General features: G+C 43.6%; 2 protein-coding genes across 2 annotated transcripts; both read right to left on the bottom strand.

Annotated features, from left to right (window-relative positions):
- Positions 1 to 5,785: 5,785 nt before the first annotated feature.
- On the bottom strand, positions 5,786 to 6,124 carry LOC145950320 (uncharacterized). The gene has a single exon (XM_083061405.1). It carries the CDS (start codon positions 6,122 to 6,124, stop codon positions 5,786 to 5,788), a length of 339 nt encoding a protein of 112 aa, XP_082917531.1.
- Positions 6,125 to 6,403: 279 nt separating this feature from the next.
- Positions 6,404 to 6,934, bottom strand: LOC145950319 (uncharacterized). Its single transcript, XM_083061404.1, has one exon. The coding sequence runs from the start codon at positions 6,932 to 6,934 to the stop codon at positions 6,404 to 6,406; it is 531 nt and encodes a 176-aa protein (XP_082917530.1).
- Between the last annotated feature and the right edge of the window lie 7,069 nt (positions 6,935 to 14,003).

Genomic DNA, 14,003 nt, shown 5'->3' with positions numbered 1-14,003 from the left:
TGGGATAGTAGTGAGGACATAATAAAAAATAATATTTGGGTCATAGATAATAATAATAAAAGAAAGTAAAATAATAAAAAAAAATTGGTTTGAGAAGTATAATTATTATTAAATAATTGTTTGAAAATTGTTAGATAAAAGAAATAGCAATAGGCTAGCAAAAAACCTCATACGAGTAAATATAAGGTATTTGTAAGTAATAAAATTTATTCTTCATAATAGTAATAAAATATAAAATATTTGCTCTTGTATTTCTTATTCTTTTCAATTAAATCTTTTTGTAAGTAATAAAAAATTATAGTCGCACATAAGTTATCCAATGTATCATACGAGTACATATATTAGTTTAAAAATAAAAGTAAAAGCACAAAAGTTGATTTTTTTTTTTTAATTTCCCACTAACCTCATTTTCTACTTACTTTGAATTCAATATTCAAAGGATTTTTCTATGATACCCTATCCCATTTTCTTTTCAAGATTCTCTACCAAATAAGTGTATTTGTCTTGGTTGTTGTAGTGAATGATCAATGTACATTGTAGCTCATAGGACTTGCATTTCTTATACATTTTTCTATTTTACCTACTTTTGAATAAGAAGGATCCAATTCAAAGAAATATTGTTAGTGTCTTGAGCAACCATTCTATCATTCATATCATTTAAAGTTTGAAATATGTTGGCAAATGAACCCTTAACTCTAGAATTAGGAATAGTTAAAGTTCCTCTTCTCTTAGATTGTGGTTGAGAAGTGGTTTATATATGATGAATGATTAACAAATGAAACTAAGTGGTCAAATGGTAGAGAATGTGGAGGGTTATGGTTATTTATGCAAATTGGTGATGGAGTGGGTCAATGGATAAGAGATTAGATTTAGTTATTGCATGCTCAAAATGTTTTTCTTTAGTATTCTCTTTCATCTCTTATTCATCTTCTTATTCTTTGTTCTTACTGGAGATCGGTCGTAGGGGACGATCTGCTGCGTAAGATCGACGAGCCTCCTTCACTAGTGCGTTTGATGCTCCAAGATAGGGGTGGTACTTGCAAAAGAGACTTCGATGCTAAAATTAGTGTTTGAGGGAATATGAGTCTCATATAAGTAATGCACGTACCTTTGTATGGATTAGGGTTTTCTTGGGCCTTGGGCCTAAGATCAGTTATGATCTATTTAGGTAACGGACCTCGTCTTGGCCGAGGTCGCCCAGCGCGTGTACGAGGTGCGCATCCGAGGTCACCCTGCGCTGTGAAACTGAGCTGAAGCTCGGTTTCGCGGTACGGATAGTACACTAGCCCCCCGAGCTGTGAAGACCGTGGGTCGAAGAGTTAATGCCGAGCTTGGAGGGAAGCGGTGACTTTTCGCGTACGCCTGTCTGTCAAGATGCCATGTGTCACAACAGTTACCCCGTTCTCGAAAACGCGCAGGCGGCGTGCTAATGGGAGTGACGGTTATGCAATGATGATAGTGCTCGTCATAATAGGGCTCGTTAAATGTGTCGCCAGTTATGCTCTCTCTCCAACACGTGGCATGACCGTTTGAATTTAGGGAAAACCTTTTCTTTCTCTCGCTACTCTTCCCATCCACTTTACTCTTTTTCATTTTCTTTCTTTCTTGGCTTCCTGTGCATGCCGGTTGTCGTTCTGCCTTCTCTCCTCTTCGTTTGCCTCCGTCATCACCGTTTCCGGTAACCCTGTTATCGTTAGGGTCGTTTTTTGAGGAAGAGTACCAGGTACTTCCTTTCTGTTGTCTCCTTTCTCCTTCTTTTTCTTTCTTTCGCCATCTTTCCTCCTTCCTCATGGCTGGTAACAATGATGGTGTCGCTCCCTCCGCGCCAGCCAAGGGCAAAGGCAGGGCGCGCGGCAAGGCGGCGGCTACCACCGAAAAGAAAAAGGGGGAAAATCTGCCTAAGGAACCCTCTCCTGACATTCCTGGCTACGAATGGGTCAAGAGTGAAGTCGGGGAGGTCCAGAGCGTCTTTAGGTCATTCATGGAAATCAATGCGATTTGGAAATCGCATAGAATATGTGACCCTTCCATCTCCAAGTTGATCCGGCTTGAACCTTGTCAGGCCGGTGAGCGTGTGTACATGGGGAGTTCTTCTGACCCTCCTCACTTCTATGTATATCAGTGTCTTTTTAGGGATTTAGGTGTCTGTCTTCTTTTCACTCAATTTGAGTGTGACTTTTTGAATTTCATCAACTCGGCTCCCTGCCAGTTGCACCCCAATAACTGGGGTTTTTTGAGGGCTTTTCAAGTCCTTTGTTCGGCCCTAGGGATAGGGCTATCTCTCCCTGTTTTTCTCCATTTTTATCAGTTGAAAACGGGCGTCCCTCCTCATGGTTGGGCGTCTCTGAACGATAGTAGGGCTGGGGGGCTATTTTCTCTTTACTCCCAGTCTTATAAAAATTTTAAACAAGAATTCTTCTAGGTGGCGCTTGTGGATGTCAACCCGTTGGAGGATGGGGTATTCTATTTCGGCGGGTTGCCGAAGTTTCCCTTCTACTGGCGGCCGACCCTGGCTAGATTTCACGGGGTGGGGGAGTTGCAATTGTCGGCCTCGGATACCGCTGCCATTGCAAACCTTGAAGCACTCCCTCGTCCCTTGGATTGCAAGCTCATCCTGTCGCTTGCTAACTCGGCGTACAAGGAGAGGGTTTAGAGAGTGAGTATCTTGTCTTTTTTAGATTGTTTGTAAAAGTTTCTTTTTACTGATTTGTCTGATCCTTGTGTTTGCAGGCATAATGGGCAGGAACAAGTGGCGTGAGTTGAGGCACCGCTACAATGTCGCCGAGATTGAAGTTCTAGAGCCTCAAGAGGAGGAGGTGGCCCCCCTGGAGACCTGCCGAAAAAGAAAGAAGGGAGAAAAAAAGGTCGGGGAGACCTCTGCCCCTCGAAGTGCTGAAGAGGTGACCTCCAATGCCGCCGACGCCGACGCGGTTGATCTCATCGGGAGTCCTTCGCCCGAGGGAGCTCCCGAGGTGGACGCCGAGGGGGTAGTCCATGCCACCGAGCAAGTTGCTCAGGTCGCCGAGGTTAGTATCTTCCTCTTTTGTGGTTTTTCTTCTATGTTGCGTTTTTCTCGGTTTTCTGACTTAGGACCATTTTTTGCAGGTAAGGAGTACTGCCGAGATCCCGGCGGCTCCTAACTCGGAGGCAGCAGGGGTGGATGCCCCCGTTGCCGAGTAGGGGACGTCCTGCTGCTGAAGCTCGTGGCAAGGGGCCGAGCTCCGAGATCCCAACACCTACTCCCACAACCTCGGCGCCGCCATCAGGCTCGTCGAAGGAGCGTCCCAGAAGCCAGTACCTCGCCCATCGCTTCGGGAAGGATCGTTCTCGGGTGCGGCTAGATCATGTCAGCGCTTCGGAGGACATAGATTCTCTGTGGAGTGCGGGGGTGACCTTAGAGAAGTTCTTCTCCAAGAAGTCACTAAGTTCGACCGATCAAGCCATGATCGAGACTGCCGAGCCAGTGGAAGGCCTTGATTCTACTAAGGTCTTTCTGTAGAGGGTAATGGCCATTATGGACCATTGGAAGCACAAGTGGGCCAAGTAGCAGAAGGACCTTGAGAAGATGAGGGGCCTAGTCCAACTGCTGGAGGAGGAGAACAGGGCTCTGGGGGCCGCCCTTGGCGAGGCCAAAAGGCAGAATGAGGCTGAGCTTCATGCTACAAGGGGAGATCTCACAAGGGTTCAAAAGTCTGTGGAGATCGCCTTGAGGTCTAATGAGACTTATGCTTCCCAAGTGGGTGAACTGCAGGAGCTCGCCACCTCTTCCCGGGGTCGAGTGCGTTCCTTGGAAGAAGAGGTGACGTCTCTGAAGGCTGATTTGGTGGTGGCGGCCGAGAAGCGTCTTTGTGACGAGGTGCTTCTTGGCGAGAAAGAAGAGGAGGTTGCCGCCTTGAGGGTGGACCTTGCGAAGATGGCGGCGGAGAGGTCCGAGTTGGAGAAGAAGCTCGTTGACACTGAGCGAGTCGTCCTGTTTGAGTATAAGAGGGGATTTCTGAAGGCAGCTCGCCAAGCGAGGTTGCTTGCTCTCGGGATCGCCTTCTCGGCAATGCATGTGGAGAAGGAGGTGCGCTTCGGGAAGCTGGTGAGAGAAGATGATCTTCAGGACAGCTCGAGCAACAACGCTTCCGCCTAGGCCATCTTTGTAATAGTTTTGTTTATTTTTTTCTGGATTCATGTTTTACACCTACAAACTTGGTCTTGTATATATTGTTTTCTTTGAGCTTTCCATCTTGCGCTCTTGATGAGTTTATTTTGTCCTTTGATTTCGCGTTTATGCTTTAGGCTTAGTTTTCGCCTGTTTGCGCGGTTAGAAAACACGTTCGGAATTTGCTTTGTATTTCGCACGTTGTGGTACTCAGACTCGGCTTAGAGCAAAGTGATTTGTACCAGGGTTCAAATTCGACCTTGGGTGAAAGCGAGATATTTCGCAGTGGGGTTCAAACTCGACCTCAGATTAGAGTAATCTTGCCGAGGTTCGGATTCGACCTCGACTTAGAGTAAAATGAATCGTACGGCGGTTCGAACTCGACCTTGAATGGATCATACCGAGGTTCGAACTCAACCTTGAATGGATCATACCAAGGTTCGAACTCGACCTCGAGTTTAGGCAGAATGTATTAAGGTTCGAACTCGACCTTGTATTTAAGTAAAGCAAAATGTATCAAGGTTCGTACTCGACCTTGACTAAGAGCGAGATAAGTTGGACCAAGGTTCGAACTCGACCTCGGCGTAAAGTAAAATAAATCGTGTTAAGGTTCGAACTCGACCTCGGATTTAGCATAAAGCGTCTCATGGTAAAATGATGCAAAATTAAGAGAATATGAATGAAAAAGAATGAGTTATTTTATTGATTGTATATATGTGCCTCGTTAAAAACCCTCTCAGCCAAAACCAATTTTTCTGTTTTTTGGGACAAAACACTGAGGCGGGAAAAGAGTGCACAACTCATTCTTACAGATTTAGCTGAAATAGAATTTAAGGTGTGTGGCGTTCCAAGTCCGCGGGATAACTTTGTCGCTGAGTTCTTCTAGCCTGTATGCTCCATTTTCCAAGTCTTCTATAACTCGGAATGGGCCACCCTAGTTGGGTGCAAGCTTTCCATCTGATGCATCTCTCCGTGCTTTGCCCAACAGTCGCCATACCAGGTCGCCAACTCGGAAAGAGCGAGGTCGCACTCGCGTATTGTATCTTCTAGAAGCTCGGAGTTTGCAGGCTTCTTCATGAATCTGAGTTTCGTCTCGGAGCTCGTCAATCAAGTCGAGATCAGCTGCTAACTCTTGAGCGTTTTGCTCGCTGTTGAAGACCTGGCGTCGGTGAGATGTCTCTCCGATCTCCATCGGGATCATTGCGTCAGCTCCGTAAGTTAGCCTGTAAGGCGTTTCTTGTGTTGTTGACTGGGGGTGCATTGGTATGCCAGAGGATGCTAGGGAGTTTGTCGGCCCATTGTCCTTTAACGTTTCCTAGCCGCTTTTTAAGCTCTCGGAGTATCACCTTGTTTGCAGATTCGGCTTGACCATTAGTTTGCGGATGTTCCACCGAGGTCGAGAGGTGCTTGATTCCGAGTTCCCGAAGGAAGTCCTCGAAGCTCTGCGCAATGAATTGTCGGCCGTTATCGGTGACAAGGGAATGCGGAATTCCGATCCTGCATATGATGTTCTTCCAGGTGAACTTCCGTATATTCTCCATGGTGATCTTGGCGAGTGGGCATGCTTCAATCCACTTGGTGAAGTAATCGACTGCCACTAGGAGAAATTTGAGCAGACCTTTCGCGGGGGAAACGACCCTAGGATGTCCATTCCCACTGGGCGAAAGGCCACGGGGACGTCATCTGGTGGAGAGCTTCGGGTGGCTGTCGATGTGCGTTGCCAAACTGCTGGCACTCTTTGCATTTTTGCCCGTAGACTTGGCAATTTGACTTCAAGGTGGGCCAGTAGTACCCAGCTCGGAGTACCCTGGCTGCCATCGAGCGTGATCCAGAGTGCATTCCACATATACCTTGGTGGATTTCCTCGATGACATAAGCTGCTTGCGGTGCAGTCAAGCATTTGAGCAAAGGGGTGGAAATGCCATGCTTGAACAGTTCGTCTCCGACAATTACGAACTTGGCCGACTTGCCTCTCATCTTTCGAGCTTCATCTTTATCCTCGGGTAAAATTCCTTCCTTCAAGAAGTTCTAGATGCTTGTCATCCATCCCTGGTCTTTGCTGTTGCTGGTGTTGACGACCTTGTCATCTAGGCTGGGTGAATGCAAGGCTTCCTGGATGATGGTCCGATGTTGTCCAGGGCGTTTGGTGCTAGCGAGTTTTGATAGGAGGTTAGCCCTGGTGTTCTGTTCTCGCGGTACATGATGTATAGTGAACTCGTCGAAGGACGAGATCTGTTGTGATGCCATATGGAAATATCATTGCAGGAGAGTGTCCTTGGCCTGGTATGTCCCGCTGAGCTGCTCTACCATGAGTTTTGAGTCACTGTTGTAACTCAATTTTCGTGCCCCGAGGTCGCGAGCCAGCCTTAGCCCTGCGAGAAGCGCCTCATATTCCGCCTGGTTGTTAGTTACCTTGAAGTTGAACTTGAGGGATTGCTCCAAAGTGACGTGATTTGGTCCTTCCAAGATGATTCCTGCGCCACCACTCTTAGAGTTGGAAGACCCATCAACATGCAAAGTCCATACCTGTGGTTCATTGGCCGATGTTGGCATTAGTTCGACCACGAATTCAGCTAAGCATTGAGCTTTCAAAGCGCCACGACTTTCATACTGGATGCCGAACTCGGACAACTCGACTGACCATGCAATCATCCGTCCGGCGAGCTCTGGCTTTCTCAGGATTTGCTTTATTGGGTAGTCGGTCTTGACTATCACTTGGTGACTCTGGAAGTAAGGTCGGAGATGCCGAGCTACGGTAACAAGTGCCAGCACCAACTTCTCGATCATTTGGTATCGTTTCTCCGTGTCCTAGAGTACTCGGCTGATAAAGTAGATTGGCGTCTGCACTTTCTAGTGCTCTTGTACTATAATTGCGCTGATGGCGCTTTCTACTACGGCCAAGTAGAGGAGGAGGTCAGTTTTGTGATCCGGCCTCTATAGGGTTGGCGGGGTCGTGAGGAAGGCTTTGAAGCTCTTGAAAGCCTCTTCGCACCGGTCTGTCCACTCGAGGTTTTTTGGCTTTTGTAGGAGGGTGAAGATGGGCCCTGCTTTCTCCGCGAGCCTAGGGATGAAATGGGACAGTGAGACCAACCTTCCTGCCAGGCGTTGGACTTCCTTCACCGTTTGAGGACTCTACATCTGGATGATGGCTTTGCACTTCTCCGGGTTGGCCTCAATACCCCTACTAGTAATCATAAAACCAAGGAATTTACCTCCTTGGACGCCGAAGACGCACTTATCTGGGTTGAGACGCATGTTGTGTCCCCTGATCTGGCTAAAAACCTCGGCAAGGTCGGCAGCATGAGCCTCGGCCGAGGTGGTTTTGACCACCATGTCGTCGACGTAGACTTTCATGTTCCTCCCTATCTACTGGTGGAAAACCTTGTTCATCAGCCGCTGGTAAGTGGCCCCTGCATTTTTGAGACCGAATGGCATCACGCGGTAGTAGAAGTTGGTGTGGTCGGTGATAAATGACATGTGTACCTCGTTTGGGGGGTACATCATGATCTGGTTGTACCCTGAATAAGCATCGAGAAAGCTGAGGAGGGCATGCCCGGATGCTCCATCGACTAGTCTGTTAATACTCGGTAGGGGATACGAGTCCTTGGGGCATGCTTTGTTCAGGTCAGTGTAGTCGACGCACATGCACCACTTCCCCGAGCTCTTTTTCACCAGGACCACGTTTGCCAGCCACGTGGTGTTCCTGACTTCACGGATGAAGCCTGCGTTCAGTAGCTTTTGTGTCTCGGTGACGATGGCCTCCCGCCTTTCACCACCGACCTTCCTTTTTCTCTGGGTGACTGACTTCGCCTCCTTGTGAATTTCCAACCTGTGACAGATGAGGTTAGCATCTATACCTGGCATGTCGGCGCTGGACCATGCAAAGAGGTCAGCATTTTTGAAAATTTCAGCTTCGAGTTGTTGCCGTAACTCCAGGTTCAACTACCTGCTAATTTTTGCGCACTACCCAGGGAGCTTCTCGATCTGGAGATCGTCGAGCTCGTCGATGGAGCTCGGTCGTTCATCATGGGAGTCGGACCTCGGATCTAGGTCAGTGATATCCGCGTGGGTGATGTGAGCCACCGTGGGGGGATCACTCTTGCAACGCTCGCCGGATGAGGAGATTTTCAGACTTAGCACTGCCGAGTTGTCTTCTGGTTTGCCTTGACATAAATAATCTTTCCATCGATCCCTGGGAATTTCATGGTGAGGTGCGGGGTGGACACCACTACTCCGAGTTGGTTCAACGTCGGCCTCCCAATGATTATGTTGTAGGACGTGTTGGCTTCCATGAGGAGATATCGGACCATGATTCTCCTTGTGTCGGGAGAGGTTCCGAAGGTTGTCAGCAGGTCCACATATCTTCGAGTGTGTACTCGCTTTCCTGCAAAACCGACTAGGGGCTTTGTGTGAGGTCGGATAAGAGAGTGAGGGATATCTAACCTGAGGAATGTCGGCCAATACAGGACGTCAGCCGAGCTCCCTTGGTCAATCAACGTCTTGTGGACCTCCCAATTGGCGACCTCCACGGCGATGACCATTAGATCATCCTGGTTGGGGCTGACGCCAACGTAGTCGTCGTTAGTGAAGCTGATCGACGGCGAGCTTTGGTTCGAGGCCGAGGTAGCGGAGTGGACATTGTTGATGCTGCACAGTCGTTTCCGCGTCGAGCTGCTAGAGCCTCCCCCTACGAAGCCACCTGCAATTGTATTGATGACGCCCCGTAGGGGGGCTGACCCTGTTTCCTGGCTTACCTCGGCCTGCATTGCGCCACCGGCGTTTTGCTGAGAGTCAGAGGGTTGGTTTGTGCGAGCTCCTGAACCGCGACCTCTACCTCGTCCATTGTATCCTCCTCGGTGGCCTTGTTGTCGCTGGACGTATTGTGCCAGATGTCCCGCCTGGACGAGTTCCTCAATGCAATCTCTGAGGGTGCGACATTCCTCGGTGGTGTGACCATGATTTCTGTGGTATCGACAATGCTTGGATTTGTCTGCACTGTTGGGTTGTGTCCTGGTGGTGGTAGGGTGAGTAGGTTGCTATTGCTGGCCTCCTCCAGGATGTGTACTCAGGGCGCATTCAGGGGGGTGTAGAAGTCGCATCTCCCCCTTTTATTTACCCTAGCCGTCTTCTTGAACTGACTGTCATTGTTGACCTTCACCTTGTCCTTGTGACCGTTGTTAGGCTTCACTTGCGATTTTCCACGAACCTGGTCACGAAAGGGGGAGTGTTCCTCATCTGTATGTACCTAGCAGCACCGGCACAGAGCTCATCCATGTCGCGAGGAGCTTCATGACATAGGCTGTCGACGAACGGTCCAGGCTTGAGTGCCATGAGCATGGCGTGTAAGGCGACCTCGGGATTCAAATTTCAAATTTTCACCGAGATGCCGACAAATTGTTCCATGAACGTCCGTAGTGGTTCGTCGTCGCTCTATCTGAGACTGGCCAGGGTAGCAGACGTTATGTGATGAGGTCGACTCATTGCATACTGCACCTTGAACTGTCTGACTAGAGTGCCGAAGCTATCAATCGACTCGGCAGGTAGTTGGGTATACTAGTTGAGTGCAGCCCCCTTGAGCGAGGTCGGAAAAACCCTACACAAAATAGCGTCCTCATTAGTGTAAAGGTTTACCTGTGTAGTATACAGGTCGATGTGCTTGTCTGGATCTGTCGTACCGTCATAACGGTCGATGTGGAGAGGCTTCCATCTGAAAGAGAGAGGCGTTTCCATGATTCCATCCACAAAAGGATGACGGCGGAAGGTCGCTTGATTTCCCGTGACGTGGGCAGGAGCGTTGCTGACATCATGGGCCGACCTGTTTGTCGGTGCGTGTGACCGATGTGTAGCAAGCTTGGGAGTCGGTGCCCTAGTTGCTGCCAGTGGTTGAGAAACCGAGTGCCCCTCATCCTCATGTAGGTTACTCGGTTGAGGGGGTTGATCAGAGGGACACCGAGGGAGCTGAGCACGAATACGCTCATTCTCGGCGCGCAGCGCCGCTAGGTCAGCTTCATTAGCGGTACGCATCGCTGCTAGGTCAGTTTCGTGCTTGGCACGCATGCTTTGCAGATCGACAGTGTGTTGCTGCCGCATCTGCTCGACCTGTTCGATCAGTCTCCTCAATGTTGCTTCGTTGTCCATGTTAGTTGCGTGATCTAGGTCGTCCTTTGCGCGTCTGCTATGGCTTCTGGTGAAAACCATAAGCGTGGCCGATAAGAGCTGTCTTGATCGACCCCACGGTGGGCGCCAAATGTTCTTACCGAAGATCGATCGTAGGGGATGATGTGTTGGGTAAGATCGGCGAGCCTCCTTTACTGGTACGTTTGATGCTCCAAGATGGGGGTGGTACCTGCAAAAGAGACTCCGATGCTAAAATTAATGTTTGAGGGAATATGAGTCTCATATAAGTAATGCACATACCTTTGTATGGATTAGGGTTTTCTTGGGCCTTGAGCCTGAGATCAGTTATGATCTATTTAGGTAACGGACCTCGTCTTGGCCGAGGTCCCCCAGCGCGTGTACGAGGTGCGCATCCGAGGTCACCCTGCACTGTGAAACCGAGCTGAAGCTCGATTTTGCAGTACGGATAATACATTCTTCAATTGCATTATTTTCCCCGTTTTATTTCTCTCCCTCAAAATCTTCTTTTAGTTATTTATTTTCTTCAACTTGGTTATCTAAAATCTCAATCTTGTTAGCGTCCTCTTCTTTCTTGCTATTAACATGCATTTTCTCTATTTACAGTCAACAACAATGGGGTATTACACATACATATGAATAAAAAAAATAGGTGAAAAGATTGAGGTGATTTAATTCTTAAATCACTTTTACATAAGGTTGGTTTTTTCTATAACAATCATGCTAAAATTATAAATTAAATATTAGATAAAAGAAAAGGTGAAAGAAGTGAGGTAATTTAATTCTTAGATCACTTTCACATTAGAATTTTAGGTTTTTTCTACAACAATTATACGTCATGATTATAAATTAAATATGAGATGATGCATGCAAGGGAATGCCTAAGAGTTTGACTTAAATTTTTGCAAATCTTAGGCATCAACCTATATGGATCCATATTATATAAAATGAATGTCATTGACAAACCTATGGTCCTCGAAAGTGATCGAGAGCATATATTCTCCTCTAAATAGTAGTGACATAAATGTCATAAACATTATCAATATTTTCTTTTAGAAATGAATTCACAACACCACTATAGCTCAAATAAGGGGGTTCTCTACACCAATCCTAATACTAAATTGTAACTTTCTATCTTATGAGTTCATGATTTATTTTAACAACACAATTTTATATTATAAAGTGATTTTTATTGTTCATCATTTATATTAAAAAAATCATATATCTACTATTAAATATAACCATATATAACCATAAATAACAATAAAGTGATTTTTACACTATAAATAACAATAAAATGATTACACTATATTACACTATATAACCATAAATAACACTAAAGTGATTACACTATTTTAATTTATTACACTATATCTTACCATAAATAATAATAAAGTGAATTTTATTGTTCAACATTTATATTAAAAAAATATTCAAATCAAACCACATGTTTAGGTTATAATATCTCCTATTGAAATTATACTTGACCATAATTTTGGAACATATAACGATAACAATCTTTCTTCACTTCAACTAGTTGATCATGAGAGAAAATAGCACACTTATAGTAAAAAAAAAAACTTTAAAATTGAAAATTATAATAAATTTAAGTTAGAATTAAATAACATTGAATGTTATCAAAATTAACATTAATAAATATAAATTATAACTAAAATTGTATATCATATTTGGGAAGATATTTGTACTTTGTAAAGGGATTTCTTTCAAGAATATTATAACATAACATTCACAATCAATTGTATTTTTTACAAAAAATTATACATCAAAATATAAGATTAAATAAATGATGTATTATCCTTATCTTGGGCAGTGAATTTTGTTTGATCTATATTTAGGCAAGGGATTAAGGGAAAAACTTATATACAATTTTGAACAATTTTATTTGGTCTAAATTTTGGCACCATAGTTGCTTTTCCAATATGATAAATGCACAAAGTTCTAACAAAATAAAATACATTTATTCAAGTCACTATATATTCAACATATCTCATGTTTATTATATTGAAAATAAATGTGTTTTTTTTAACTTTTATATCATTCATGTGTCATCTATATTTTGGATTATCATTCAAGGGAATCAAACAATAATATATTGTGTCTAATGTAGCATAGGTGACAATAAACACCCAATGATTCTTAAAAAGTTAATAGTTAGGAAATTGCATATAATTTACATACTTAGGAATTCATTAAATTAAAGTAAAAAAAAATTATTAAAAAGTTATTTTACCCTATATTGTAGGTGCTATAATAATAACTTTTCTCGCTCGTTATATTCAAGATGAATATTAGTTACATACTTTTCTAATATATTTTTTGTTGAAGGTGTATTATTTGACCATGAGAATGAAAACTTGTTTTTGTTTTGTCTACAAAAATATTAAATAAAAAAAGAAATGTTACCCATAATATCAATGTTTTATTAAAAATAATTAAAAAATGTTGTTTACTTAAGTAATTAATATGTTTTATATAATAGGAGAATCTAACTATTCATGCTTAAGAACTTCATTAATAACTTGACCAATTAACTTTCTATATACTTTCAAAAATGCATATCTCCATGTGTATTTTTAATACAACACCACCTCAGAGGTTTTTTTTTCTCCACATATTTAAATAAATTCGCAATACATGGAGATTGATTGGAGCAACTACAAAGAATGGTTTGTGATACTTTCCCTTTGTCTTTAATTGTTACTTTGCAGGAGAAACTAACTCTTGACGTGAATCTTTGCTTGTAGATTTTGCAAAAACCTAAATAGAAAAATATTTAAGCTGATCATTTATTTAAAAAAATAATAAATTAAATAGTAGAATATAATGTATACAATAAAGGGTTATACCACAAGGACCATGTCAATAAGGTTGGTTAGCCATGCAACAAAAGTATTAATCACATCACCCACTACCGTGACTCTTGCATCCTCTATAAGTACAAGAAGTTATGCATGTGACTTTATGACATACTCAATCATAACTTTCATGTGATTGATAGGTTTATTGTGTAGTTTTCTATCACCAAGGCGATTAAATACCTTTCCCCTCCCAAATATGTTATATATTGGGGATGAAAATAGAAACTACATGATGAGATTTCCTAACACAATTATTTCATAAAGAAAACATCAATTAATGAACTTACTCATTTAACAATATCACTTATTAATATCTTGGATCACTAACTATTTATAAATGCAATAATTTGATTGAAAAATATTTATCATGGGAATTTGCAAGTTGAAACATGCAATTATCTTTTATGATACATGTTGTTGATTTAGGTTGGCCACTCGCCTCTTTGGTGCGAAAATTACTCTCCAATTGTTTCATTTTCTCCATGAGGATTTTCACCGTTTCTTTCAAGGTTGATTCATTATCATTTCTTGCAAGTTTTTAACTTAAAATATGATCTTTAAGTGATGGTTTGTATCTATAACCTCTAACATGTTTATGACACTGAAGGTTATTTAAGGCTCAAGAAAGTTAATTTTGAGAGTCCCATAATTTTTCTTGTGATCTGGTCTCCTAGCACATAAATTTAAAAGGTGAGATATGAAGTTAGATGAAAACACATAGAAAGGGGGGTTGAATATGTGTGTGTGTGAACAAAGGAATTTTAAACACCATTTTCGCAATAAGGCTATTTTTCTTCCAGTAAATAATATTGGTGAATGTTAAACTGGAACTGCCCAGGATT

The sequence above is a fragment of the Cajanus cajan genome, chromosome 8 (genome assembly GCF_000230855.2).
Source record: "Cajanus cajan strain Asha chromosome 8, NIPB_CcT2T_4, whole genome shotgun sequence".
Taxonomy (NCBI): Eukaryota; Viridiplantae; Streptophyta; class Magnoliopsida; order Fabales; family Fabaceae; genus Cajanus; species Cajanus cajan.
Note: the sequence above shows the minus strand (reverse complement) of the source record. Positions and strands in the feature narration are given on the sequence as shown.